Source organism: Loxodonta africana, chromosome 2 (genome assembly GCF_030014295.1).
Source record: "Loxodonta africana isolate mLoxAfr1 chromosome 2, mLoxAfr1.hap2, whole genome shotgun sequence".
Taxonomy (NCBI): domain Eukaryota; kingdom Metazoa; phylum Chordata; class Mammalia; order Proboscidea; family Elephantidae; genus Loxodonta; species Loxodonta africana.
The window spans coordinates 116,969,744-116,995,330 of record NC_087343.1 but is presented as its reverse complement, the minus strand read 5'-3'; the positions used below and the strand labels follow the sequence as shown (position 1 = coordinate 116,995,330).

Genomic DNA, 25,587 nt, shown 5'->3' with positions numbered 1-25,587 from the left:
TCCTTTTTCAAATTATTTCATCACCATTAACAGAAACTCAGTGTCCCCTAAGCAGTGACTCCCCTCCTTTCCCCTTCCTCCTACCCCTGCTAACCACTGATAACCTTTGGTGTCTACACATTTGCCTTTTTCATATAAGTGGGATTATACGATTTTTGTCCAAAAGGACAACTGACTTATTTCACTTGGCATAATGTTTTCTAGGTTTATTCATGTTGTAGCATGTATCAAAACTTCATTTCTCTTTATGGCTGAGTAGGGCTGTCTTTCAAGGGAAAATTTCATATACAGTTTTAGAAAACTTTGCTTTTTTACATTAGCTTCAACACTTGTTTTGATCATGCAGTAACAATTTCGAATGTTGGTTGTGAGAATGTTTTATTGATACGGGATCTGCTATCACTTGCTGAGCTAATTTATGATTCTAGCTTTTGGGATCTCTTGGATCATTGGTACGGAATCAAAGTAAGTCCTTCCGAAGGTCCAGAGACTACTCTGGGGACTTAGAACATCTTCACATCAGCTTGTGCCTTTCCTAAGAGATCAGGTGTAATGGATTCATCTGGGTGGGTGGTCCAGATTTGCTTTGCATAATGAGGGTTTTCCAATTAGAGCATAAAAAAGCAGTGGCAGTAACTGGTTACCCAGGACTGTGGATGAAAAGTGTTTACTTCTTTCCTATCAGGGAAATTTGGTATCTGTAGAGCTCCTTTGGGGGCCTAGATCTGTTTTTGTGACTTTTTACTCTTATAACCAAAGCCAAGTACGGTCGGTCTGATATGCTCTTCATCTATCTTTCTATATGTAGTAGAACATACTTAAATAGTATTAAATTCCCAGTTATATGTGCATTGTCAGCTTTCAGATAAAAAATGACTGCTGGAATCCACACCAAATATATGCCTTTACTTGGTTTTAGTTGTTTCATTTGTACCAGCAATTTAAAAAAACTATTTGAAAATTACAGTCTTTAGAATCTTTTTGTATTCAGAATTTGTCTTTATCAACAAGGTATTGTCTTAACCGGACAGCTTGCTGGTTTGATATTTTACTTATGATGCTTTTTAACTCTGCCAAGCACTGTTCTTCAGTCATTTATTAGTATGTTTTCATTTGCTGCTCAGTTGTTCTGACTACTTTATGCCTAAGCTGATTTTATAGCTATAAACAAGAAAATCTTCTACCTATAAAATTGCAGGAGTAGAAGGAACCTTAGGGATAAACTATAGTTACAGATAAAGAAACTTTATAAGTTTCAGATTACTCTCCAAAGAAGTTATACCAATTTTTGCTCTCATCAATACTCTTCTTGATTCTCTTTATATCCTCTCCAGCACTTATGCAAGAGCTTCTTTCAAGACTCAGAAACGCCACTTCTAGGTACATGTTGTTGTTGTGTGCCATCAAGTTGATTCTGACTCATAGTGACCCTGTCCGTATACATGTCCATGTACTTATACATGTATCTTAGAAAGGTTGTTATACATGTATTCAAAGAGACATGTGTAGGAATGTTCTTTGCAACACTGTTTGTAATAATAAATTAAACATCAATTGATAAGACAATTGATGAACCATTATATATTAAAGAATTGGAAATGACGAGTAATCTATGATTATAGTTACAGGAAAGAGACTGCATATTGTATTTACTGTTGTGTGTCCTTCTGTTTGTAACCTGTTCCTCCTGTAGTGTTGCCAGCTTCTCTTGGCTCCGTTTTAAGGAATCTTGTGAATTTTGAAAATTAGATATTAAATGTGTGAAAATAATAAAGCCTGGCAGTATGTAGGAGGATTTCTATTAAACTATTGTTTGATTCATCTGATAAGGGAATGGCAGTTTTAGGTCATAACTGCTCTAACTAAATAAGAGTATGATGACTAAAAACAACCATCTTTGAGTAAACATATGAGAATATTTATACCCATATTAATAATGAAAGAAATCCAAATGATAACAGCGTTATTTTCTACCTTGCATTGGTGAAACTGAGAGGTTTGATAATTTCTGGTGGTGGCAAGGGTGTGGTGAAAGGGACACTCTTCAATGGCTAATATGAACAATGCAGTCTTTCTGGAAGACAGTGTAGCAGACTCTCTTATAATACAAAAGGTGCATATCCCTTCACCCAAGAGTAGCACTGCAGGGAACTACTGCAGCTTAGTTGTACAGATTTCCCAAGATATGTGTACAAGGATATTCATTCAGGTATTGCTTCCGATTACAAAACAAAATAAACAACAAAAACAGGAGATAACCTGTTGATGAAATACTATGCAGCTATTAATTAAATGAGATAGATCTATCCATGCTGATGTGGAAGGGCTCTAAGATATCCTAATGAAAAAAGAAAGGTACAGAACAATATGTAAAGTAGGAAACTGTTATGTAAAATCAGAAGGAAAAATAAACAGGTACACATACATGAGTGTATGCATTAAAAGTTTTTTGTTTTTGAAAGCAATTATAAGAAACTGAACAGTGGTTGCCTTTGGGGAATCAAAGTGAAGGGAAGATGGCTTTTATTTTTCATTTTGTACTTTTCAATATCTTTTATATTTTCTAATCCAATACATGTTTTACTAGTATTTTCTTTTTAAATGCCAATAGGGTTTTTTTAATCTAGGATTTTCTGTTCCCTCATCCTATTTTCATGCTAAAACAGCACCAGCTACACGGAAAAGAAATGAAAAATCAGGAAGTGACAGAGTAATTATATAAACACAGAAACAATTACGTTTTCAGTGAACGTAGATGGTCACAAAAAAAACCCTTCAAAATAGGTCATTATTAATAGTTATTTATTGTCTTGTTAGTTTAAAACAAGATGTAAAGTTCAGGATGGTAATGGCTAAAGCCAATTGGTCATTAACTATTTGTAATTGTTGACCTTAAAAAGGAGAATTGGTTTTCTAAATGATTTTCTGAGATTCTTAATAACTGTATTTGAAGATTAGCACCTATATTGTGATGGTGACAAGCATGCCAAAAGATATTGGCCCCATTCATATGAAAAATTATGTTTTTAATGTGTAATTTGCAATAGCATTCATCAAAATTATGCATTCTTTCCAAAGGAAAAAAAAAATTGATTGGTAGCAGTTGCAGTGCCAAGGTTAGCATTAATGGTGCTGAAACATCTAAATTTCCTGGCTTTTAAACCTTTTAAAAACCTTTGAAGAGATTTATATGGCTTTTTGGATATGAAATAGTTCTTAAAAAATAATAAGGTCACTTTTTCCTTGCATGCCAAAAAATGTGTTCCTGGATGTAGGTAAGGAGAGTCAGCAGTTCTTCCTTTTTTTTTTTTTTAAACTCTCTTTGTTCCTTGTGATTTACTTTTGCTTAAAGGAAAGAGGAATTAGTTTCCCTAAGGACTGTCCTAATGTGGTGTTCCCAGTGCGACTTCTTCCTGGACTCATATTTTGTTAGTACAAGAAGATATGTAATTGTGGGCAGGTGACCTCTAATAGCCTGTTCCAGAAAATATGGGCCACATATGGTTTGTTGTTCTCCGCTGTGCATTGATCCTCAGGGCATCTTGCTTGGGGCAGTGAAATACGAACTGAGGCCAAAAGTAGTTAATGGCATTCCTGAATGCAAGGGTGCAAAACTCCCTTTTTTTTTTGCTTTCACTGTAAGTTATACTCTTATACAAGTTCATGTCCCTTCAAACATGGCAAAGCAATGGCCTTTACCATTTGAATATGTTAAATGTAGATTTCTCCTAAATTATCATAAAATATGCATGGAGGTATTTGTAATACTGATTTGATATATTTCTATAACTTAACATATTGGTACAGAATAAAGCAGCATATATAGTTGTGTTTGGTCAGTTTTTAAGTGTGAATCAGCCTTCATTTTTAATCATCCCTTCCTGCCATGGTTAGAGATCATGTGTAAAGCTCTTATATCAGTGGGATACATTCCTGGCTTGTCTCATACCCTCCCTAGCAGGGGAAGACAATGAAATCCTCCTTTCTTAAACAGTAACAGGGATAAAACATTTTTTAGTCATTCTAGTACAGGATCAAGAAGTTAAGACAGGTCTCTAGGCAGAGGGTTCAAGATCAGTGCACACTACCACAACTGACTGTTCTGATCAGGACTGCAACAGATGAGCCCTAATAGGATGGGAAAAGAAAGTGGAGTAGAATTCAAGTTCTTAAAAAGTCTAGACTTACTGAACAAGTTGAGACTAGATGACTCCCTGAGACTGTTGCTTTGAGGTACTCTTTAAACTTTGAACAGGAACTATCCCAAGTTCACCTTTTAGTGAAATGACAGAATGGCACACAAAATAAAGGATATTATCGTGAGTACAGTGCTCCATTAAAAAACCATCTATATGAGACCAAAAGGTCAACAGTTACTCCAAAGCAAAGATGGGAAGATAAGAGGGTAGGGAAACTAGAGCACTGGAAACAGACACACTTAAAGAGAATGTTGACACATTGTAAAAAGTGTAACTAATGTTGCTGAACAGTTTGTGTAGATGGGGACCTAATTTGCTATATAAACTTGCACCGAATACACAAGAATATTACTTTAAAAAAAGATCAGTGTACGCATTAAGTGGTCAAGAAGGGGAAAAGGGAAGGCAGAGCATTAACTATGTACTGAACTTGAGTTTGAATTTTTCTCAGCCTGTCCCTGGCTTGAATGTTTCAACTGTCAAACACAGAAAAATCAAGAGAAGGAATGTATTATATTAACCCATATTTTAACTCTTTCCATTGCTCTTTCTTCCTCATGTTGCAAGATTCTTTTTATCATTTCTTTGCTGCTTCAAGAACTTAACTTTTAGTTATTCTTTTAGGGTAGGTCTGCTGGTAAGAAATTCTATGTTTTTGTTCGTCTGTGAATGTCTTAGTTTTTTCTTCATTCTTGAAGGATATTTTTGCTGGATATAGAATTCTGACTTGACAGTTCTTTTCTTTGAGCACTTGAAAAATCTCCCACTTCTCACCTCCATGTTTTCTGATGAGAAAGCAACTGCCATTCAAACTGTTTTTCTCTTATAGGTAAGGTGTCAATCTCGCTTGCTGTTTTTTTTTTTTTTTTAATTAATTTTTATTGAGCTTCAAGTGAACGTTTACAAATCAAGTCAGACTGTCACGTATAAGTTTATATACACCTTACTCCGTACTCCCACTTGCTCTCCCCCAATGAGTCAGCCCTTCCAGTCTCTCCTTTCGTGTCAATTTTGCCAGCTTCCAAGTCTCTCTATCCTCCCATCCCCCCTCCAGACAGGAGATGCCAACACAGTCTCAAGTGTCCACCTGATATAATTAGCTCACTCTTCATCAGCATCTCTCTCCTACCCACTGTCCAGTCCCTTTCATGTCTGATGAGTTGTCTTCGGGGATGGTTCCTGTCCTGTGCCAACAGAAGGTTTGGGGACCATGACTGCCAGGATTCCTCTAGTCTCAGTCAGACCATTAAGTATGGTCTTTTTATGAGAATTTGGGGTCTGCATCCCACTGACCTCCTGCTCCCTCAGGGGTTCTCTGTTGTGCTCCCTGTCAGGGCAGTCATCGATTGTGGCCGGGCACCAACTAGTTCTTCTGGTCTCAGGATGATGTAGGTCTCTGGTTCATGTGGCCCTTTCTGTCTCTTGGGCTCTTAGTTATCGTGTGACCTTGGTGTTCTTCATTCTTCTTTGTCTCTTGCTGTTTTTTTTTTTTTTTTTTTTTTTGGTCTGTAGTTTTTAGGAATTTGATTATGATGTATCTTTGTCTATATTTCTTTGGGTTTATCTTATTTAGGGTTTTCTCAGTTTCTTAAATCTGTAGGTTTATGTCTTTTACAAAATTTGGGAAAATTTGCCTTAATGTTTTAAATACTTTTTTAGTCTCACATTCATTCTTTCTGGGATTCTGACAAAATGAATATTGGATCTTTTGCTGTAGTCACACAGGTGTCTAATGCTCTGTTCACTTTTTTTTCCAGTCTATTTTCTGTGTTGCTCAGATTAAGTACTTTCTATTGTTCTATCTTCAGGTTCATGTATTCTTTCCTTTCTTATCTTTAGTCTGTTCATGAGCCCATCCAGTGATTTCTTCATTTTGGTTATTGTATTTTTTAGTTCTAAAACTTGCCATTTGACTCTTCTTTATATCTTCTATGTCTTTAATGAGATTTTCTGTTTTTCCATTTGTTTCAAGCATGTCTATAATTGTTCACAGAAGCATTTTTATTATGGCTTCTTTAAAATCCTTTTCAGATAATCACAACATCTCTATCATCTCAGTGTTGTCATCTGTCAACTGTCCTTTCTCATTTGAGTGGAGATTTTTCTGGTTCCTGGTGTAACAAGTGATTTTCAGTTGAAACCTGGACATTTAGTGTATTACGTTATGAAACTCTGGATGTTATTTAAATATTTCCTTTCTGCAGGCCTCCTCTGACACCATACTGATGGAGAAGAGGGGCATCACCTTGTTATTGCCACATTGGGGTGGAAGTCCAGGTTCTCCCCTTGGCCTCTTTGACACCTTGAGACAGACGGGTACCTTGTTAGTGCTGGACAGGGTGGGAGTTCAGATTGCCCAGTAAACCTCTGCTGACGCACCCTGGCTGGAATGGGGAGTGATGGCTCATTACTGCTCCCCACCTGGCTTCCATGATACTTTGAGAGACCTTACTGCTGGGGTGAGGGGATGAGAATCTCAGCTCCCTCCTTAGCCTTCTCTGACACCACCTTAGTACTAGCCTTTGCTGATAGTGCTGATGGAGGGACTATATTATTTTCTGTAATATTTTTCTGAAATAGGGTGGTTATTATCTTGCTAAAAAGTTAAAGGTTAAAGTTCTCTGTCTTGCTGTGTTGCCCCTTTCCTCATCCTTTGGCTATAAAAAGCAGACTTTTCTTTCAGCTTTTTGTGTTTGTGTCCATTGGTACTTCTAGGTTGTCAGCTTCTCCAGCACCCAACCTGGGATATATGATGCAAAAGAAAGTCCAGGGAACTCAATACCATGTTGCTCTTCAGGTCCCTATGGTCCTAGATGGTCTGCCTTTTTCTCTTCATCTTTCAGAGTCTTCAAATGTTTGTTTTATATGTAATGCCCAGGGTTTTTAGCAGTACTTAGTGAGAGGAATATTATACTCCATCTTGTCTTGAAATGAAGGGCTGGATTGAATGTTAATCCCTGGCATCTGACCAATATGAATCCTGTCATTCTGGCATCATATAGATGAAGGATACAAAATTCAGAATGCGATGAATAATTTGAAGACATTTAAAAGGTAGTAAAACTTAAATTCTATGAATAAAAATTAAAATATATTCAATTTTTTATCAGCTTTTGATACCAAAAATTTAGATTTATTAATTTTTAAGGGCCTGGTGGCACAGTAGTTAAGCATTTGGCTGCTAACCAGAAGGTCGGCAGTTTGAATCCACCAGCTGTTCCCTTGGAAACCCTATGGGGCGGTTCTACTCTGTCCTGTAGAGTTGCTATGAGTCAGAATCAATTAGATGGGAATGGGTATTATGTTAGAAATCTGAAAGCTGTGGTTAAAAGGAATCTGACATTACAGTAAAACAAAGTTACCATATTTTTACCTAAGTTTTTATGCAAAATAATGCACACCTGCTATTTTTGTTTCCCAACTGTGCTGCTATGCTGATTTTTTTTTTTTTTTTTAAACTTGATGCAGTAAAAAAAATTGGCATAGCGCACTTAAGGAAAATACCTTGTGGGGAGAGGGCATTGTTAGCAAACAAACTTAGAAGGTGTGGATTATTTGAGTAAAAATGCTGCATGTCTTATCTGTAATGCTTTTTTATGAGAACACCCATATTTATGAGAAATCTTTAGTCTGGTAGTCTTATCTGTATTTTACAAATGAGAAAACTGAGATACCGAAAGTTAAATAATGTGTCCAAGGTAGTCAAAGTGTTCTCTAGGGCAGAGCCAGAATTTGATACCTGGACTTTTTCATTCTTTCCATGCGCCTTTTACCTTCACATCTCTGGGCTCTTTCATCTGTTGTTTTCTTTTCTTACAGAGGTTCCTACCTCACTTCTGTGTCTGGAGTGATCTCTTAAAGATTTTTCAAAGCTTTTTTTTTTTCTTTTTTTCAAGGCTTTTAAACTTCCAGGATGCCATTTGGTCCCCCACAAATGCACAAAACTAATTGCTTTCTCTTCTGTGTTTCCAGAACAATTTTTGCATAACTATTTTAACATGTACCTCATGTGCATAAATATGAGTATCTGTGCACATTAGCACCCCTCCCCCCACTCACACTAGACAGGGCCTTTATTTTGTTGAGCGCGTGCATATCACATTTGTTGTTGGTTGCTCTCCAGTGAACTCCAACTCATGGCAGCCTTGTGTATAACAACGAAACACTGCCCAGTCCTGCAGCATTCTCACAGTTGTTGGTGTATATTTGGGCCCATTGTTGCAGCCACTTTGTTAATTATCTCCTGGAGTGCCTCTGTTGTTTTCACTGACCCTCTTTACCAAGCATGATGTCCTTTTCCAGCTATAGTTGATAAACATTTGTGAATTAAGTTAAAATTAAGATCTGACTTCCAGTCAGGCACTTGATTTTACCATGTTACATTGCATGTTAGGTAAGTATAGATTGCCCAAGATATTAAAAAAGAGACTGAACACTCTTTAAAAAAAAAGAAAAACACTAAATCAAAAAGCCTCATTAAATAAAGCATGCTTTTTTTCTTTTAATGCTTTAGTGTTTTTTCTTCTTCTTCATGAGATTCAGAAAACTCAGATTTTGCCATAGATTAACATTACAAACTTTTGCCAAACTAAACTGATTTATTTTCAAGCAATTGCATTCAGCTTGTATTATATGAATAGTTTACATGCATTATCTCATTTAATCCTTACAATAACTTGGTGGGGAGTAGGCACTATGAATGGCTCTGTTTACATGGAGAATACTGGGGTTTGGAGTGGTTATATGGCTGGTGTGTTGTGAGATGAGTGATTCAAATCTAGTCCTTGTGACTCCAGATCCAGGTCTTAACTATCTGAACTTATGGAGACCCCAGCCTGCCCATTTCTTTTTGTATACACATCTGTGTACATAGTATGTGCTAGTTTCCGATATGTATATTTTTAAAACATGAGGAAGAGGGAGAGATTTGGCTATGGTAGTGTTCTAGGGTAAAATCACCACAAAGTTAGAGTAAAGCAAAAAGAAAGATTTTATTGCACATATGTTCAAAGAGGCAAAAGTAGGGAAGTGGACAAGCATACTGCCAGAGCCACGTCTGCCTGAGTCCTAGGAACATTACATTACAGATTGATCAGTAGATATTAACATACAAAATGGGTGAAATCATTGAAATCTTCCATCTTTTCACAGATTGGCTAAAAACTGCTAAATCATCGTAATTCTACATTTTGAATTGTCTTTCTTAATAATGATTGGTACATAATTCAGTAACAACAGTCAGGAGGGTCTTCATTGGTCTAGCAAATCTTACAATTTGCTAAATACTAATAGAAAAAGGTAAGAGTGGAAAGTATGTGAGTCATTTGTGCTCTGATTAGTTTATGTGAAAAATCCAAAAAATCCGTTGCCGTCGAGTTGATTCCAACTCATAGCGACTCCATAGGACAGAATAGAACTGCCCCATAGGGTTTCCAAGGAGAAGCTGGTAGACTCGAACTGCTGACCTTTTGGTTAGCAGCCTAGCTTTTAGCCACTGCGCCAGCAGGGTTCCCTATAAGATATTTTCCAAGATTGTCTCAGCTATTGTCTTTATACCTCAGGGCCCAGTTGATATGTCCTTGTGAGTCCAGCTCCAGCTGGGCCACATTCTTTATACTCAAGGACAGGGAGTAATGACTCCGGTATTATCTCCTAAATCAGTTGGGAAAGTAAGGAAAGGTGCAAGTGGTATGGTGTCTCTTCCCCTTTCAACCCTTGTGCTTGGGTTGAATTCCTGTGGTTAGAGGAGGAGGAGGACCAGAAACTGCATGTGAGAGACAGACATTGTGTGGTGATGGGCCCCAAAGGAAGGTTTTTGGGGTTCGAGTGATGAAGTTTGGCTCAGAGTCAGGGATGAGGTCATTGGCTATCTGTGGACTGGAAGCTGCGGGACCTGCAGGAGATCAGGCCGTGATACTGGAGTAGCCATTAGAGGCAGTAGAAGCCCTAAGCGCCATCAAGTGGCTCTGCCCCTGCAGACAGGGACACAACAGAAACAAGAGCAGGAGGGGCAGAACAAGTGTTGCAGGGTAGAAACATCACAAAGTTTGGTAAAGCAAATAGGCTCTTTCAAAGAGGCAAAAGTAGGAAATGGAAAAGCATGCTGCCAGAGCCATGGCTGCCAGAGCCCAGGGAATGTTACAGAATAGACAAAAGTGGGAGAACGGACAAGCATACTGCTAGTGCCATGTCTGTCCGAGTGCAAAGAGCATTACAGATTCATCTCTATATATTAACATCACAATTGAGTAAAATCATTGAAAGCCTCATCTCTTCACAGTTTGGATAAACACCACCAAATCACTGTGATTCTACATTTTGAATGGTCTTTCTTAATAATCATGGGTACAAGTTTCAGTAAGGACAGTCAGGAGGGTCTTCATTAATCCAACAAATCTTACTATTCACTAAATGCTAATAAAAAAGCATGAGAGTGGAAAGTATGCAGGGCTTTTGTGCTGAGTATGATTTGTTTATGTGAAAGGTTCCCTGAAAGATGTTTTCAAGGTTGACCTAGCTATTGTTTTTATACCTCAGGGCACAGTTGATGTGTCTTTGTGGGTCCTTGTGAGTCCATCTTCAGCTGGGTCACATTATTTATGCTCAAGGACAGGGAGTAATGGCTCTAATATTACCTCCTAAATCACAAGTTAAGATTTTGTGGGAATGTCAGCTAATTGGGAATGGGAAGGAGTGAGGTGCCACTTCAGGCATCATCAGAAATGACTGGAGACAATTTGAAGGGGCTAATTTCAACTGGTCAGGCTAGCGAGGATTCTACCTCCCTAATCAGATTATTAAAAGCAAATATGACCCAATTTTATAGTCTCATGCAGGCGAAATTTAAGATATTTAGGATATATTTGATTTATATTGTTCTCAGACTCAGTATTGGTGAGAAATTGTGTGATGCAAGCACATTATTGTCATGTGCTAAAGCAGTTGGCTTTGCAGCTTCCTGGGATGCATCCCACTATAAAAATTTCGGAAACCATAGTGACATAGTGGATAAGAGCTATGGCTGCTAACCAAAAGGTCGGCGGTTCAAATCCACCAGGCGCTCCTTGGAATCTCTATGGGGCAGTTCTGCTCTGTCCTATAGGGTCGCTATGAGTCGGGATTGACTCGACAGCAATGGGTTTTTGGTTTTATAAACATTTCATATTCGTGTGCATTTTGAAGTACCTCTTTGTACCGTATGTCTTGTTATGTAATCCAGCCACATGTTGGAACAGTGGTTTGATGTTTTATATTTCTGCTTTGTATCTTGTTTCTAAACTAGTAAATTGACTTTATGCAGTATTCTTCCTATTTATTAATAATTTTTAAAACTTTACATATTTTCATTCTATAGGAAAAAATGTAAGCAGATTTTCAAATATTATTGTCTTTGGCCTACCTAATCAAAGTACTTAGATACAGTGCATACCACAAATGTATATATTTTCTTATTGCATAGTTCGTAGAAGTTATTTTTGAAGAATAAAGGCCAGGTATGGCTATGTTATTAACATATATATTTAACATTTCATATGTTAAAATAATTTATAATCTCTTTCCCCATTTGTAAGAATATTTACGTATTAAGTTTTCTACACTTATATGAAAATTATTTAGGTTAAAATAAGAGAGTAAACTTTAGAAAGCTTTCTCCAATGTTTTATTTCTTTTTTTAGTATTTTTTCTTATGTGACTATAAGAGTAAAAATTATTTATGTTGCGCTTTGGGAATATAGAAGAGTATAAAGGAAATTAAAATTACACTTATATAATCCTGCTACTGAGAGATAATACCAGATACATTTGGGTGGTTTCAAATTTTTCATTTTTTTTTTTTTAATTGATAGTTTATCCTGGTCCACAAATCTTTCTGCTTCTCCGCTTAGCCCAGTGCTTAGAAGTCTCCAGAAGTGCTTTTCCTCGTTCAAAATGTGTAAACTTCTTGAAGACTTTCACACCATAGTACAAATATAAATGAAAATCATCTAGCATCAAAACCAAAACCAAACCCATTGCTGTCGGGTTGATTCTGACTCACAGCGACCCTATAGGACAGAGTAGAACTGCCCTATAGGGTTTCCAAGGAGCTGTTGGTGGATTTGCACTGCCTGTCTTTTGGTTAGCAGCCGAGCTCTTAACCACTGAGCCACCAGATTCCTCATCTAGCATAATAAAAAAAAAAAAAAAATAGTGCCTGGCAAATAGGCATTCAGATACTGACTTAACAACAGAAATACTGTGTTGCATTTGTCATTTTGTTCTCAGTGATGAGGTTTTTTCAAACCCTGCCTTTCTTGGATTGATTGATTCATTCATGTATTTAAGAAATGTTTATTTAGCACCCACCATCTGTCAGGCTCTGTGCTCCTGGTAAGTGTTAACTTGGGCTTGATAGAATGTCCTCATGAAAATATTTAAAAACCTCCTTCGAGTGTTATACCTGGAGAGATCAACCTGTGTTTTGATGTTGTACAACATGAGCTCTGCTCTTTTTGAGCTTCTGATTTAAAATAATGAGACAGGTTTATACTGTACAGTTAGATATATATTTTTTCTTCCTCTTCCAAAACTGGAAAAGAAAATGCCTTGTTTATATTCATGTTACTAAACACGGCTTCCTTGGTGAAGGTTAAGTGTGTGTGTGCTGAGTGAACTGAGTTAGGGTGAGTGATAAATTTGCCATCTTACAATTATTTGGGAACTTTATTTAAAGGAGGTAGAATTTTATAAGCTGTTTGACATGTAAGAAAGAACATTTAGTGAGCTGTGATTGTATTTGTTTGACGTGATGAAAAATGTATAACCTAATTTTAGGTTTTGTATTTTGATAATAGGTTTGCTTGTTTAAAGAGTGTTAAACATGAATATGTAAGAAATGTTCCATATTCATACAAAAGGGTGTTTGTACTCTTTTTTTTTTTAAGTGATTATTGTCTTTCATTTATGATTAAAACACAGATTGATAGGACTTTATGCTTTGGTTAGATTTTATTCATCCTGGGAAGTATTTTCTCCTATTAAAATATTAAAGCCTAAACTGAAATATTTTTACAAATACAGGAGACTTTTTGAAGGTTATGTCTTGTTTCTATGCATTTTCTTTTTCATATTATGCATCCATCCTTCAGGGATGGGTGTATTCTTTGTTGTTATGGAATATTGTACATTTATATCAAGTTTCCTCATATATACAGAGCTAAATACCTTCGTGGAAACCTTCTTTATAATTAACAAATAAACTTTTCTGTTGGTACTTAATACCCAAGACCTTGTATATTTAAGAGCATTACAAAACCTAATTTTGAATGTATAGACCTAGTTGTATTTTTCGAAGACTTTAACAACAGTAGGAATGTACTGCCATCCTTAAGTGCTATTAGAGTGAAATAGTTTGTCAAGTTAGACCTTTAAGAATAGAATCAACATAGTTTAACAAAATAAATAACTATTTGGGTCAATTCCTTTTTGTTATCTCTATTTAAATATATCTCAGAGTACAGTTAAACCTGTTATGTACAATTAGACCTGTTGTTGATATTTTACCCACTAGAAGCGTCATTTAACTCGAGTTTTTTATTTGCCCTCATACATTGCCCTGATGAACAAGTGAAAAATAGACCTGTATGTTTGGTTGTCATTTCTAATGTTTAATAGCTTGGTATAGGGCAGGTGGAACATATCATAGAATTTTCATAAAATGCTGATTTGTACCATATCAAATGCAATAATGGGATTGAAAGTTAACTTTGTATAATGATCTTCAAAATCCTTTCCCCAAAGACTTCGGGGAAGGAAGTGTGTATGTTGAACATTGTGTAACCTTTATTGAACATGTAGTATATGTTTCTGGCATATAGCTGTTCTCTTGAAATGCTCCTAACAACCCCAGTAGTTTGTTATGATAATAAATAACTTTCAGGTAATAAATAACTTTTTTAAGGTTACCCAGCTAATAAGAGGTGAAGGTGAAGCTGGATTGCGACCAAGGCAGTCTGAGTCCTCTTGATTTCATAGAGTCACACAATCTTAAATTTCTTTTTGAGATGAATGAGTTTAATTTCACTGATTTTAAATGAATACAATAATTTAAAAAGTATTCATTCCATATTATGATCAGCTCGTTAAGGGAGGGTGAGGTGAGGTGGTGGGCAAAAGAATTCAGAAGAAACCTGAAGAAAAGGAAAGGAAAGAACCAGAGAAAGGAGGTAAGGTGACAGATGGAAATGCAAGAAAAGGAAGAGTAGAACAAATGGCATGGGGAAAAAAATGTATTCAGGCAGAAGTTGAGAAAGGAAAGCAGAGAATACAAAGTTACGTAGGTAATGAAACCATGGACAGTTTGAAAGTCTTCAATAAATTACTTTTCCCGTGGTTTGAGAATTTTAGCATGCCTTTTGAAAGACAAACTAGCTCTTCTGCTGCTGCTCAGAGCTTGTTCACTGTTCTTTGGGTATTAGCCTTCTGAAATTTAAGTTCATTCCATCCTTTATTTTTCTTCATCCAAACATGTGGTTGGGAATTCAAGTTGTGTATACTACTTCTGTTTTCTTATATAACACGATACATCCATACAATCAAATTTTAGTAGTGACCTCTTTGATAGACTAATTTAGCCTTCAGTCATACTCTTGTGAATTCTTCCTTTACAGTCTTTGAAGTAATCCTCAGACTACCTATGTCTGTTAATTTAAAAGTTTTATTTACAAATGAAATAAAGTTCAAGAGAGTGGAATAGGGAATACTTTAGAAAATAAAAACAATTTTTCTGTGATATGACCGAAGAAATAATTGTATGTATAGGAAACAACTAGTACTTATTACTTAATTGATCTCAGATTTAGTGCTCAAATAGATTCTTTGGTTGTATTGTTAGTACATTATTGAGACAGTATGTTTTTTTTGTGTGTGTGTAGTTTTTTTATTATTATTATTTTTTTTATGTTATGATGAAAAGAGCACCAGGCTCGTCATAAGTAACATTGGGCAGACCTACCTCATTGGGCTACTGTACAAATGAATATGCATGATAGAAAGTAAATATCACTGCTGTATACGTCTGTGGTTGTAATATTAGTAGATTACTTTTTAGATTACCCCTTTCGTGAATTAAAGAGTGAGTAGACACAGATTAGAGTGATTCTTCTGTTTCATTTAGATTATCCAAATAATGAATTTCAATAAACTAAAGAAGTATTAGTCAAAAAAACTAGATCAGCAAATTGATACTAAGTGGTTAAGTCATATCTAACTTATACCCCATTCCCATTGCCGTCATAGATCTTTTTAATAGGGACACATACCTGTGACATTTGTTCTGGACCAGTGGACTTCCCTTTCACAGTACTTTTATGCCTAATTTATAAATCTCTTTTTATCAGCCAATCTGACTTTTCCAACCCTAAAAAAAAAAAAGACTAACATTAAGTAAGATAGAATGAACAAAAATCAGGGAAGGTCAAATAAGCAATCAAATTATCAGATTCTTATTGCACACTAATGGAATTTTAGACATTTAGAAAATGATTAATTTTGAATTTCACTGACCTTGTTAAAAAATTTTTTTTTTTTTTTTTGTTGACAAAGGGTTGTTTTTTATAAAACTGTGCTAAATTTTTAATGATAATTTTAAATCACTGTGTTGGGTTATTATCTTTACACAAACCATATAAGCATAGTTCATTTCTCATATTGTCTCAACTGAACATTTTTACTTAATTTTATAGATGTGATTATAGTGTTAGGGACACGATTTTTTGAAGAGCCTTATCTTTTAGGGAAACCCTGGTGGCGTAGTGGTTAAGTGCTATGGCTGCTAACCAAAGGGTCGGCAGTTTGAATCCTCCAGGCGCTCCTTGGAAACTCTGTGGGGCAGTTCTACTGTGTCCTATAGGGTTGCTATGAGTTGTAATCGACTTGACAGCACTGGGTTTGGTTTGGGTTTTTTTTTTTTATCTTTTAGAGATATGCTGAAATAATTACATATAAATATGATATTTTGGAAGTAAATGAAACAGGATTGGCCACGAGTTAATAATTGTCGAAGCTAGGTGATTGGGAAATAGAGGTTTATTTTACTGTTCTGTATACTTTTGTATATGTTTGGAATTTTTCTTAATAAAAAGCTAAGATATTAAATTTCACTGATTTGGATTTCTGGTTAGTTTGATGAAATGATTGTTTAGTTCCAATTTAAGGTTAAAGTTATATTAATAAATGTGAATTCTTCAATCTTGTTTTTTCTCATGATATGTAAAAGCAGTATTTATTAAGCTGTCTACTGAAGTGATATCAGGCGTGTAATTAAGACCTGGCTTAAAATGTTTGGGAAGAATCTTACTTGTAATAATTGAGCCTAATTTCTAGTCATTTTTTGGCTCCTTTCTATGGTGTACATAGAAAGTTATAATTTATTGACTTCTGAAGATGATTATATGAATGTGAAAGCTTGTAGTGATCACATTTGTAATTAATGTTTGTTTAACATGCTCTTCTCGCTGGATTGTAAGTTTCATGAGGGCAGTACATCTCTGTTATTCATTGTACATAGCACATTTCTTGGCACATGGTGGTGCTCAGTAAATATTATCTGACTGGTTTAAAATGAAAACATTTCTATTTAGATAATCTGCTTCTAAATTTCTTGAAAAATTTACTAGAGATATGAAATTTTTATTAAAGAGCATAATGATAAAGATCTTACTGAAAATTTTTGAAAAGTAAATGCATACTAATTTTTTTATCTCCGCATTTAGCTCTTACCTTTTATATGACAAGCTCCAATTTGTTTTGTGTTTTTATATGGCTATTTCAAATGAGAAGGCTTCCAGTAAACATAAGCACTGTACCCTGTGAAAGATATAATACTGAAAAGCAAAGGAAGGTGAAGATGAAAAAAGAAAGAATATTTATATAGATTTTGAAGAGTTCAAAGACAAATAAGAAATTTTGTGTTCCCTTTTTAAAGATCCTATAAGTAAAATTTTCTTTTCTGATTTCTCTTTACTTGTGTATAGAAACCGTACTGATTTTTGTGTGTTGGTCTTATACCCTAAAATGTTGCTTAATTCTTCTATTAGCTCTAGGAGCTTTCTTGGGGATTCTTTGGGATTTTAATCTGCTCTTTTTATATCTCAACAGTGATTAGATGAAAGACACACCCTACATTGATATGACCTCATTAACATGACAAAGAACCCAATTCCCAAGGGATTAGGATTCTAACATATTTTGTGGGGGGGAGGAGACATGCATGATTCAATCCATAACAGCAACCCAATTCAAAAAAGGGGTCAAAAGTTAAACATACTCTTCTCATCCAAGATCAATTCTATTCCTAGTTAAAAAAAAAATAGAGAAATGAAAATATGTATCCATACAAAGACATGTATATGAATGCTCACAGCAGCATTATTCCTAAAAGCCCGATATTGGAAACAATTCAAATGTTCATCAGCTGGTGAATAAACAACATATGGCATATCCATAAAATGGAATTCTGTTCAGCAATAAAATGAACAAACTGGGGATACATGTAATAGCATAAATGAACCTCAAAAACATTACAAAAGAAGCTAGTCACAGAAGACTACATATTACACAATTCTATTTATATGAACTTTCTAGAAAAGACAAAACCGTAGAGCTAGAAAGAGATCATTGCCTGCCTGGGAAGGGCTGGGAGCTGAGATTGATTGCCTGTGGGCATAAAGGAATTCTTGGGGGTGATGGAAATGTTCTAAAATGGGTAATGATTGCATAGCTGTATAAGTTTATTAAAGCTCAACAAACTGTACTCTTAAGATGGGCGAATTTTATGGTATATAAATGATACTTCAATAAAGTTGTTAAAAATCACTTCCATAGTGCTTTGATTGGAGCCCTGGTGCCACAATGGTTAAGAGCTCGGCTGCTAACAAAAGCTAGGCATGTTCGAATCCACCAGCCGCTCCTTGGAAACCCTATGGGACAGTTCTACTCTGTCCTGTAGTGTTACTATGAGGAAATCAATTCAACTGCAGTAGGTTTGGTTTTGGTTAGTGCTTTGATTATGACATAACCATTCAGTTTACCTAAAAAAGATGGCATAGTCCTTCATCCCTAGATGGGTACTTCTCAAACTTTAATGTGCAAAAGAATCTCCTGGGGGATTTGTTAAAATGGAGATTAGGACCCAGTAGGTCTGTAGTGGGGCATGAGATTCTGCATTTTATGACAAGCTCCAAGTTTATGCCAGTGTTTCTGGTCTGAGGACCACACTTTGAATGCAAGGCCTTAGAACTTTGCATATAACCGAGGCTACTCTTTTTTTTTTTTTTTTTTAACTCATTAGAAGCTCATGGGAAGCTTTTAAAATAAAATAAATGCAGAGCTCTACCCAGACCAGGAGCCCTGGTGATGCAGTGGTTAAGTGCTTGGCTGCTAACTGAGAGGTCAACGGTTCTAATCGAATCCTCCAGCTGCTCTCCGGGAGAAAAAACCTTAAATGTTTTTTGTTAATAGAATGTCTTTGGAAATCTAAGTGTTAGAAAAGCCCATTTTTAATTCATCAATGGCACCCTTAGTCTTAATATGCTAAAGCATACTTTACTTTTGAGGGCAGAATTAATCTTTTATCAGATTTACCATAGGTGTTGTTGGTTTCTTTATTTCAGGAAAACGTTCTGTGTGATTGTTTTAGAATTAATGTTGCCCACATTTCTTTATTTTCTGATATCTGTTCAGAATAGATAAGGAAGATACAAAATAAGTCACCCATATGAAAACTAATGCAAAGGAGATGTAAGTGGGCACTAAGTTTGAAAAACTAACAAAAGTGTTTAACTTTTTTATTTCATCTTGGCTGTGTGGAAAGTGAATCTGAAATTTATCATATGATAGAGAATATTTGGACCTTCTTTTATAAGCTACAAGTTGGTGAAACTGTGATGAAAATTTGAGCACAATTGCAAGAAGATAATTTTATACATGGAAATTTTTGGGGGGTAGGGGAATACAAAAAAAGGCATTTCATTCTGCTCTTCATTTGAAGCAGGGCCAATTAGAAATGCCAAATACTGTTAATGTAACACCTCTGCAGCACTGGGCTCTCAGACTTTCACGTGCTTGGGGGGTTTATAAAAATACAGATCTTTGGCCCTACCTTTTTTCCAGTAAGGGGTCTTGTCATCTGTGTTTTTAATAAACTCCTCAAGGGACTCTCTTTTTTAAAAATTTTATTGTGTTTTTGGTGAAGGTTTACACAGCAATTTAGTTTCCCATTCAACCATTCAGCAGTTTCTATACAAGTTGTTCAGTGACACTGGTTACCTTCCTCACAATGCATGAACGTTCTCATTATTTCTGTTCTGGTTGTTCCATTTCCATTAATCTAGTTTCCCTGCCCCCTTTCATTCTCATCTTTGTTAAAGTAATTGTTAACCATTTAGTCTCATAGAGGTGATTTTTAAAACAACACAGTACTTACAGGTGATATTCATTATTTTTTGAGCCAATTTATTATTTAGCAACAAGGTGACCTCAAAGTTTGAAGAATATCTCAGGGCAGTAGTCGTTGGGAATCCTCTAGTCTCAACCAGTCCAGTCAATCTGTTTTTTTTTTTTTTTAATAGAAATTTAAGATTCTGTTCCACATTTTTCTCCCATCTGTCATGGTCTGTCTATTGTGGCCCTGATTAGAATGGTCAGTAGTGGTAGCCAGGCATCATCTAGATCTTCTAGTCTCAGGGTAGATAAGCCTGTGGTTTGCGTAGACTGTCCTATAAACTAGTTTCTTCTTTGAGTCTTCTCTCTGTTTTGCTCCTGATGAGTGGAGATCAATAGTTGTATCTTAGCTGGACGCTCACAAGCTTTTAAGACCCCAGAACTACTCACCAAGTCATGTTGTAGAACATAACTTTATGAACTGTATTATGACAGTTGACTGAGATGTCCTATAAACCCAGAAATCCAATTCCAATTGTCTAAGAAGTATCTGTAACTGTGCTCATGGAATTTTAATACACAGCAAAGCTTAGCGCTGCTGGTATGAAAATCTCCCCTTCCCCTTTTTAAAAGACTTAATAACACATAAAAAACCATATCAGAGAAAGTAAAGCCACTATTATATTTGTTTTTTTAAAATCAGTAGATTAAAATAGTACAAATATATCCTTGGCCTAAAAATAAATATAAGGAAGAAAAAAGTCTGATGAAGTGGGGAGGAGGCAAAGAGGAAAAATTACTTATTCATTTATTTAACAGATACTCACTGTCCTCTTACTAAGTGCCAGAGACTCTTCTAGGTGCTGATGGTATAAGAGTGGGGACTAGGTGAAGGGTGGAAAGAACAACCAAACCAGTTTGCCTGGCAATGAGGGGATTTTTCGGGATATGGGGCTTTCACTGCTAAAATGGAGGCTGTTATAGGCAATCTGAATGGTTGATCACCCTAATGGAAGGGGAGAAGATGAGTTCCTGCCTGGAGTTTCTATTCTGGTGCAAAAGGAAGAAAACAAATTAATAGGCAAAATGTATATGTTGTCAAGTAGTGATAAGTGTGATAAGAAAATCAAAGAGATTAGGGGACGGAGAATGACTAGGGGAGTTATTTCTTGTTGTTTTAGCTAGGGAGGCCAAAGAGTCTTAGCAGGAGACATTGAAGTGAAGACAAGAATGAAGTGGAGGAGTGAGCCATGTGGCCATCTAGGACGTATGCATTTGGGGCAGAGGGAAGAACAAACATTAAGTCCTTGAGACTGATACAGGCTTGGCATGTTTGAGGAATAGTTTGAGACCATTTTGGCTGGAATACGGAAGATAGGTGGAAGTATGAGGGAAATTAAAGGAGTTGAGGTCTGATTAGGATTAAATTGTTTAGGCCCGTATTGCCGATGGTAAGGAATTTGGGTTAGAAGTATAATAAACCACTGGAGAGTTTTGAGCAGGAAAGTGAAATTAGATCCTGTGGCAGCTGTGGGAGGAATAAGCAATAGAGGGACTGGAATGGAAGCAGGAGGGCTGGTTAGGAGGCTGTTTCTATAGTTTAGGCAGGAGATGATACTGACAGTGGACTAAGATGGTAGTGGTGGGAGAGGTGAGAAGTAGCCAGATTTAGGATATTTTTGGAAGAACTGGCTGGATGGTGTTTTAAGTGAAAAGTATTTTGTCTTGAATAACTGGGTATATAGAGGTGCGGTTCATTGAAATTGGGAACCCAGGTGAGGAACAGTTTTGTGTTTGAATATAAATACTTCTCCTTTGGACATGTTAAGACTGATACCTATAGACATCTAAAGAAAGTGAGCAGGCAGTTGGATATACCAATTTGAAGTAGAGTGCAGAGGTTTGGGCTGGAGATACGAATTTGAGGACCATAAATATATAGTTTGATTTAAAACCATAAGATTATATTAGATTACCTAGAGAACATTCATGGACAGAAAAGAGAAATAGGATAAGAACTGAAATGAGATGGATTTAGCAAAATGACTGAGAAGTAAGGAAGGAGTAAATTCAGGAGACTGTGAAGTAAGTGAATAAACTGTTTCAAGAAGGACCATCAGCTGTTCCAGATACTGCTGAGAAACTGGAATGAGAATCAGAATTGACCATTTAATTTGATAGCATGGTGACAGTTGAATGATAGGGATAAAAGCCCGATTAAAGTGAGATCAAAAGAGAGTAGAAAGTATGGTATATTCATACAATGGAATATTATTTGGCAATAAAAAGGAAATGAAATACTGATACATGCTACAACATGGATAAATGTTGGTAAACATTATGCTATGAGAAAGAAGGCAGCCACAAAATCCACAAATTGTATTATTCCATTCATACGAAATGTCGTAAGCAGGCAAATCCATAGAGACAAAAAGTAGATTAGTGGTTGCCAGGGTCTGGGACCAGAGGAAATAGGGAATGACTGCTAATGAGGATGGGGTTTCTTTTGGGAGTGATGAAAATGTTCTTGAATTAGATATTGGTGATGATTGCACAACTCTGTGAATATACGAAAAGATAATTATTCACTTTGAAAGGGTGAATTTATGGTATGTGAATTATATTTCAATAACATTAAAAAAGAGAAAGGAAGGTGAAGAAATGGAGATAGCAAATATCAGAATTTCTTTGAGAAGTTTTCTATAAAGAAGTATGAAAACGTATGGTGGTGATAGAAAGGAATGGGTGGACAGGTTAAGGGAGGATATATTTTTTAAACGCAGGAGACATTACAGCATGTTTCTATGCTGATTCAAATGAACCAATGGAAAGGGATATATTAATGATGCAAGGTGGGGCAGGGGGAAATTGTAGGAGCCAAATCATTGAGTTCACTGGAATGTCACCTTGAGTAACTTTCTTTATGTCTGTTTCCTAGGTGACAGATCAATCAGTGAAAGCCTTTGCTGAGCACTGTCCTGAACTTCAGTACGTTGGCTTCATGGGTTGTTCAGTCACTTCTAAAGGAGTTATCCACCTAACCAAGGTAGGTATTGTGTCTAAATCTTCTTGGTGTTTCTCATTATCATCCAGGTGGTTGGCTCCAAAATTGCTTAATTTACTTGAATGAGAATTAGTCTGACCATCATAGAACTAATTATACTAGTATTTGATAGAGTTAAATCAGTTTTAGGCAGCAATATCAAACCTATCCTTTCTGAAACAGGGCACTCATCTAAACAAGAAGCTTTTTTGCTTTTTGATTGCTAACGACTATAAAGTATATGCATCAAAGAAACTAATGTCTGTGACAAAAATGATTTAAATGTTAACTTAATGTATTGAATTTAGAAGATACTTAAATTTTTTTTTTATTGTACTTTAGATGAAAGTTTACAGAGCAAACTAGTTTCTCATTAAACAATTAATACACATATTGTTTTGTGACATTGGTTGCCAACCCCACAACATGTCAACTCTCTGTCTTTCTCAACCTTCGGTTCTCCATTACCAGCTTTCCTGTCGCCTCCTGCCTTCTCACCCTTGCCTCTGGGCTGGTGTGACCATTTAGTCTCATTTTCTTTTATTGGCCTGTCTAATCTTTGGCTGAAGGGTGAACCTCAGGGGCAACTTCATTACTGAGCTATAAGGGTATCGGAGGCCATACTCTCAGGGTTTCTCCAGTCTCTTTCCGACCAGTGAGTCTGTTTTTTTTTGTGTGTGTGTGTGAGTTAGAATTTTGTTCTACATTTTTCCCCAGCTCTGTCCAGGACCCTCTATTGTGATCCCTGTCAGATCAGTCAGTGGTGGTAGCTGGGCTCAGCCTAGTTGTGCTCAGTCTGGTGGAGGCTGTGGTAGTTGTGGTCCATTAGTCCTTTAGACTAATCTTTCCCTCATGTCTTTGGTTTTCTTCATTCTTCTTTGCTCCAGATAAGGTGATGCCAGTGGATTATCTTAGATTGCCACTCACAGGCTTTTAAGACTCCAAACGCTACACACCAAAGTAGAATGTAGAACATTTTCTTTATAAACTATGCTGTGCCAGTTGAGCTAGATGTTCCCTGAGACTGTGGTCCCCACAGCTCTCAGCCCTGTAATTCGGTCCCTCAGGGAGTTTGGATGTGTCTATGGAGCTTCCATGACCTTGCCTTGGACAAGTAGTGCTGCCTTCCCAGTATTGTGCACTATCTTACCCTTGAAGACATTTTGATTTTGCTGCTCATATATCACAAGGTCCTATGAGCATCTGGCTTTTAAGAAGTGAATATGTTCAGTGTATTTGATTACTCTGAATATATAAGGTAAAAAGAGAAGTAAATTTATATAAAAAATTAACCTTATAGCTTGAATAGTTGACTTATACAGCAAATATAGGAAATCTTGTATTTTAGCAAGGATAAAAATGCAAATTTCTTTGTAGTCTCTCATTCATGTGTCATGTGTGCTGCTTTCCAGAGCTCTAAAATAATCAGGAGCTAATTTTTACATTGTTTTAATTTTTACATGCATATAATGACGGCACTGGGGCACTGGGGCAATATAAAAAATGGCTACTATAAAATTTACATGTGTATTACCAGAAATTTATCAGTGCATAGATTTTAACTGTATCATGTAGTACTTAGTAGAATGGGTGTGAGTTGTGCCTTAGCCACTTAATAGCTGAGTAATCTTTTTATTCAACCTTCCTTCATATTTCAACTATTGAACAAGTGCTGTGTTAGCAGCTGTTATGGATTGAATTGTGTCCCCATAAAATATGTGTTGTGAATCCTAACCCCTAAATCTGTGGTTATAATCCCATTTGGAAATGGGATTTTTTTGTTACATTAATGAGAGTATTAGAGTAGGTATGTCTTAAATCTCTTTTGAGATATAAAAGAACAGAGTAAGTGAGCAAGCTGAGGTGGGGGAAGGTAAATCCTATGCCACATGAAGATCACCGCAATTGCCAAGGATTAGGTGCTTAAAAGAGACAAGGAACTTTCCTCCAGATCCCATAGAAAGAGAAAGCCTTCCTCTAAGCCAGCACCCTGAATTTGGACTTCTAACCTCCTAAACTGTGAGAAAATAAATTTCTGTTTGTTAAAGCCACCCACTTGCGGTATTTCTGTCACAGCAACACCAGATAACTAAGACAACAGCACGGTGCAGAACAAAACAGGCAAGATCTCAAGTCTCCTTGGGCGTACGCTTTAGTGGGAAATAATGTTTTTCTTTCCTCCCTAGGAAAAGAACAAATGTTTATGAGTTACCTAGGACTATGGCAATGAAGCACACTTGTTAAGAGCCTAGCTCCTAGAGTCACCTTGAGTTTGAGTCCTGGCTTTGCCGCTAATTACATGAGGCAATTATTTTTCAGAGTATTAAATAAGGTAGTAGATATAAGGTGCTTGACTCTGCATTGAGCCCATGTTGTTGTTGTTCGGTGCCATTGGGTCAATTCTGGCTCATAGTGACCCTATAGGATACAGTAGAACTGCCCTATAGGGTTTCTTAGGCTGTAATCTTTACAGGAACAGATCACCAGGTCTTTTCTTCCATGTAGTGGCTGGTGGGTTCAAACTGCTGACCTTTCGGTTAGCATCTGAGCGCTTAACTGTTCCATCACCAGGGCTACTTTTTGAGTCCATTGTTGTTGTTAGGTGCCATTGACTCAGTTCTGACTCATAGTGATCCTCTGTATGACAGAATGAAACACTGCTCAGTGCTACACCATCCTCACAGTCGATATTATGCTGTACCTCATCGTTGCAGCCGTGTGTCAGTCCATCTCGTTGAGGGTCTTTCTCTTTTTTGCTGACCCTCTACTTTACCAAGCATGAAGTCTTTCTCCAGGACTGGTCTCTCCTGATAACACAACCAAAGTACGTGTGACGAAGCCTAGCCATCCTTGTTCTAAGGCGCATTCTGGTTGTACTTATTCCAAGACAGATTTGTTTGTTCTTCTGGCAGTTCGTAGTATATT

The 25,587-nt window shown here is 36.5% G+C and overlaps 1 protein-coding gene across 1 annotated transcript in view; it reads left to right on the top strand.

The window, feature by feature from the left end:
• Nucleotides 1-25,587, top strand: part of FBXL17 (F-box and leucine rich repeat protein 17) — a 601,730-nt gene that overhangs the window by 151,587 nt on the left and 424,556 nt on the right. The window contains exon 5 of the mRNA XM_064274712.1: nt 22,558-22,665. Within this exon, the coding sequence (XP_064130782.1) occupies nt 22,558-22,665 (108 nt within the window). The remainder of the gene's footprint in view (nt 1-22,557; nt 22,666-25,587) is intronic.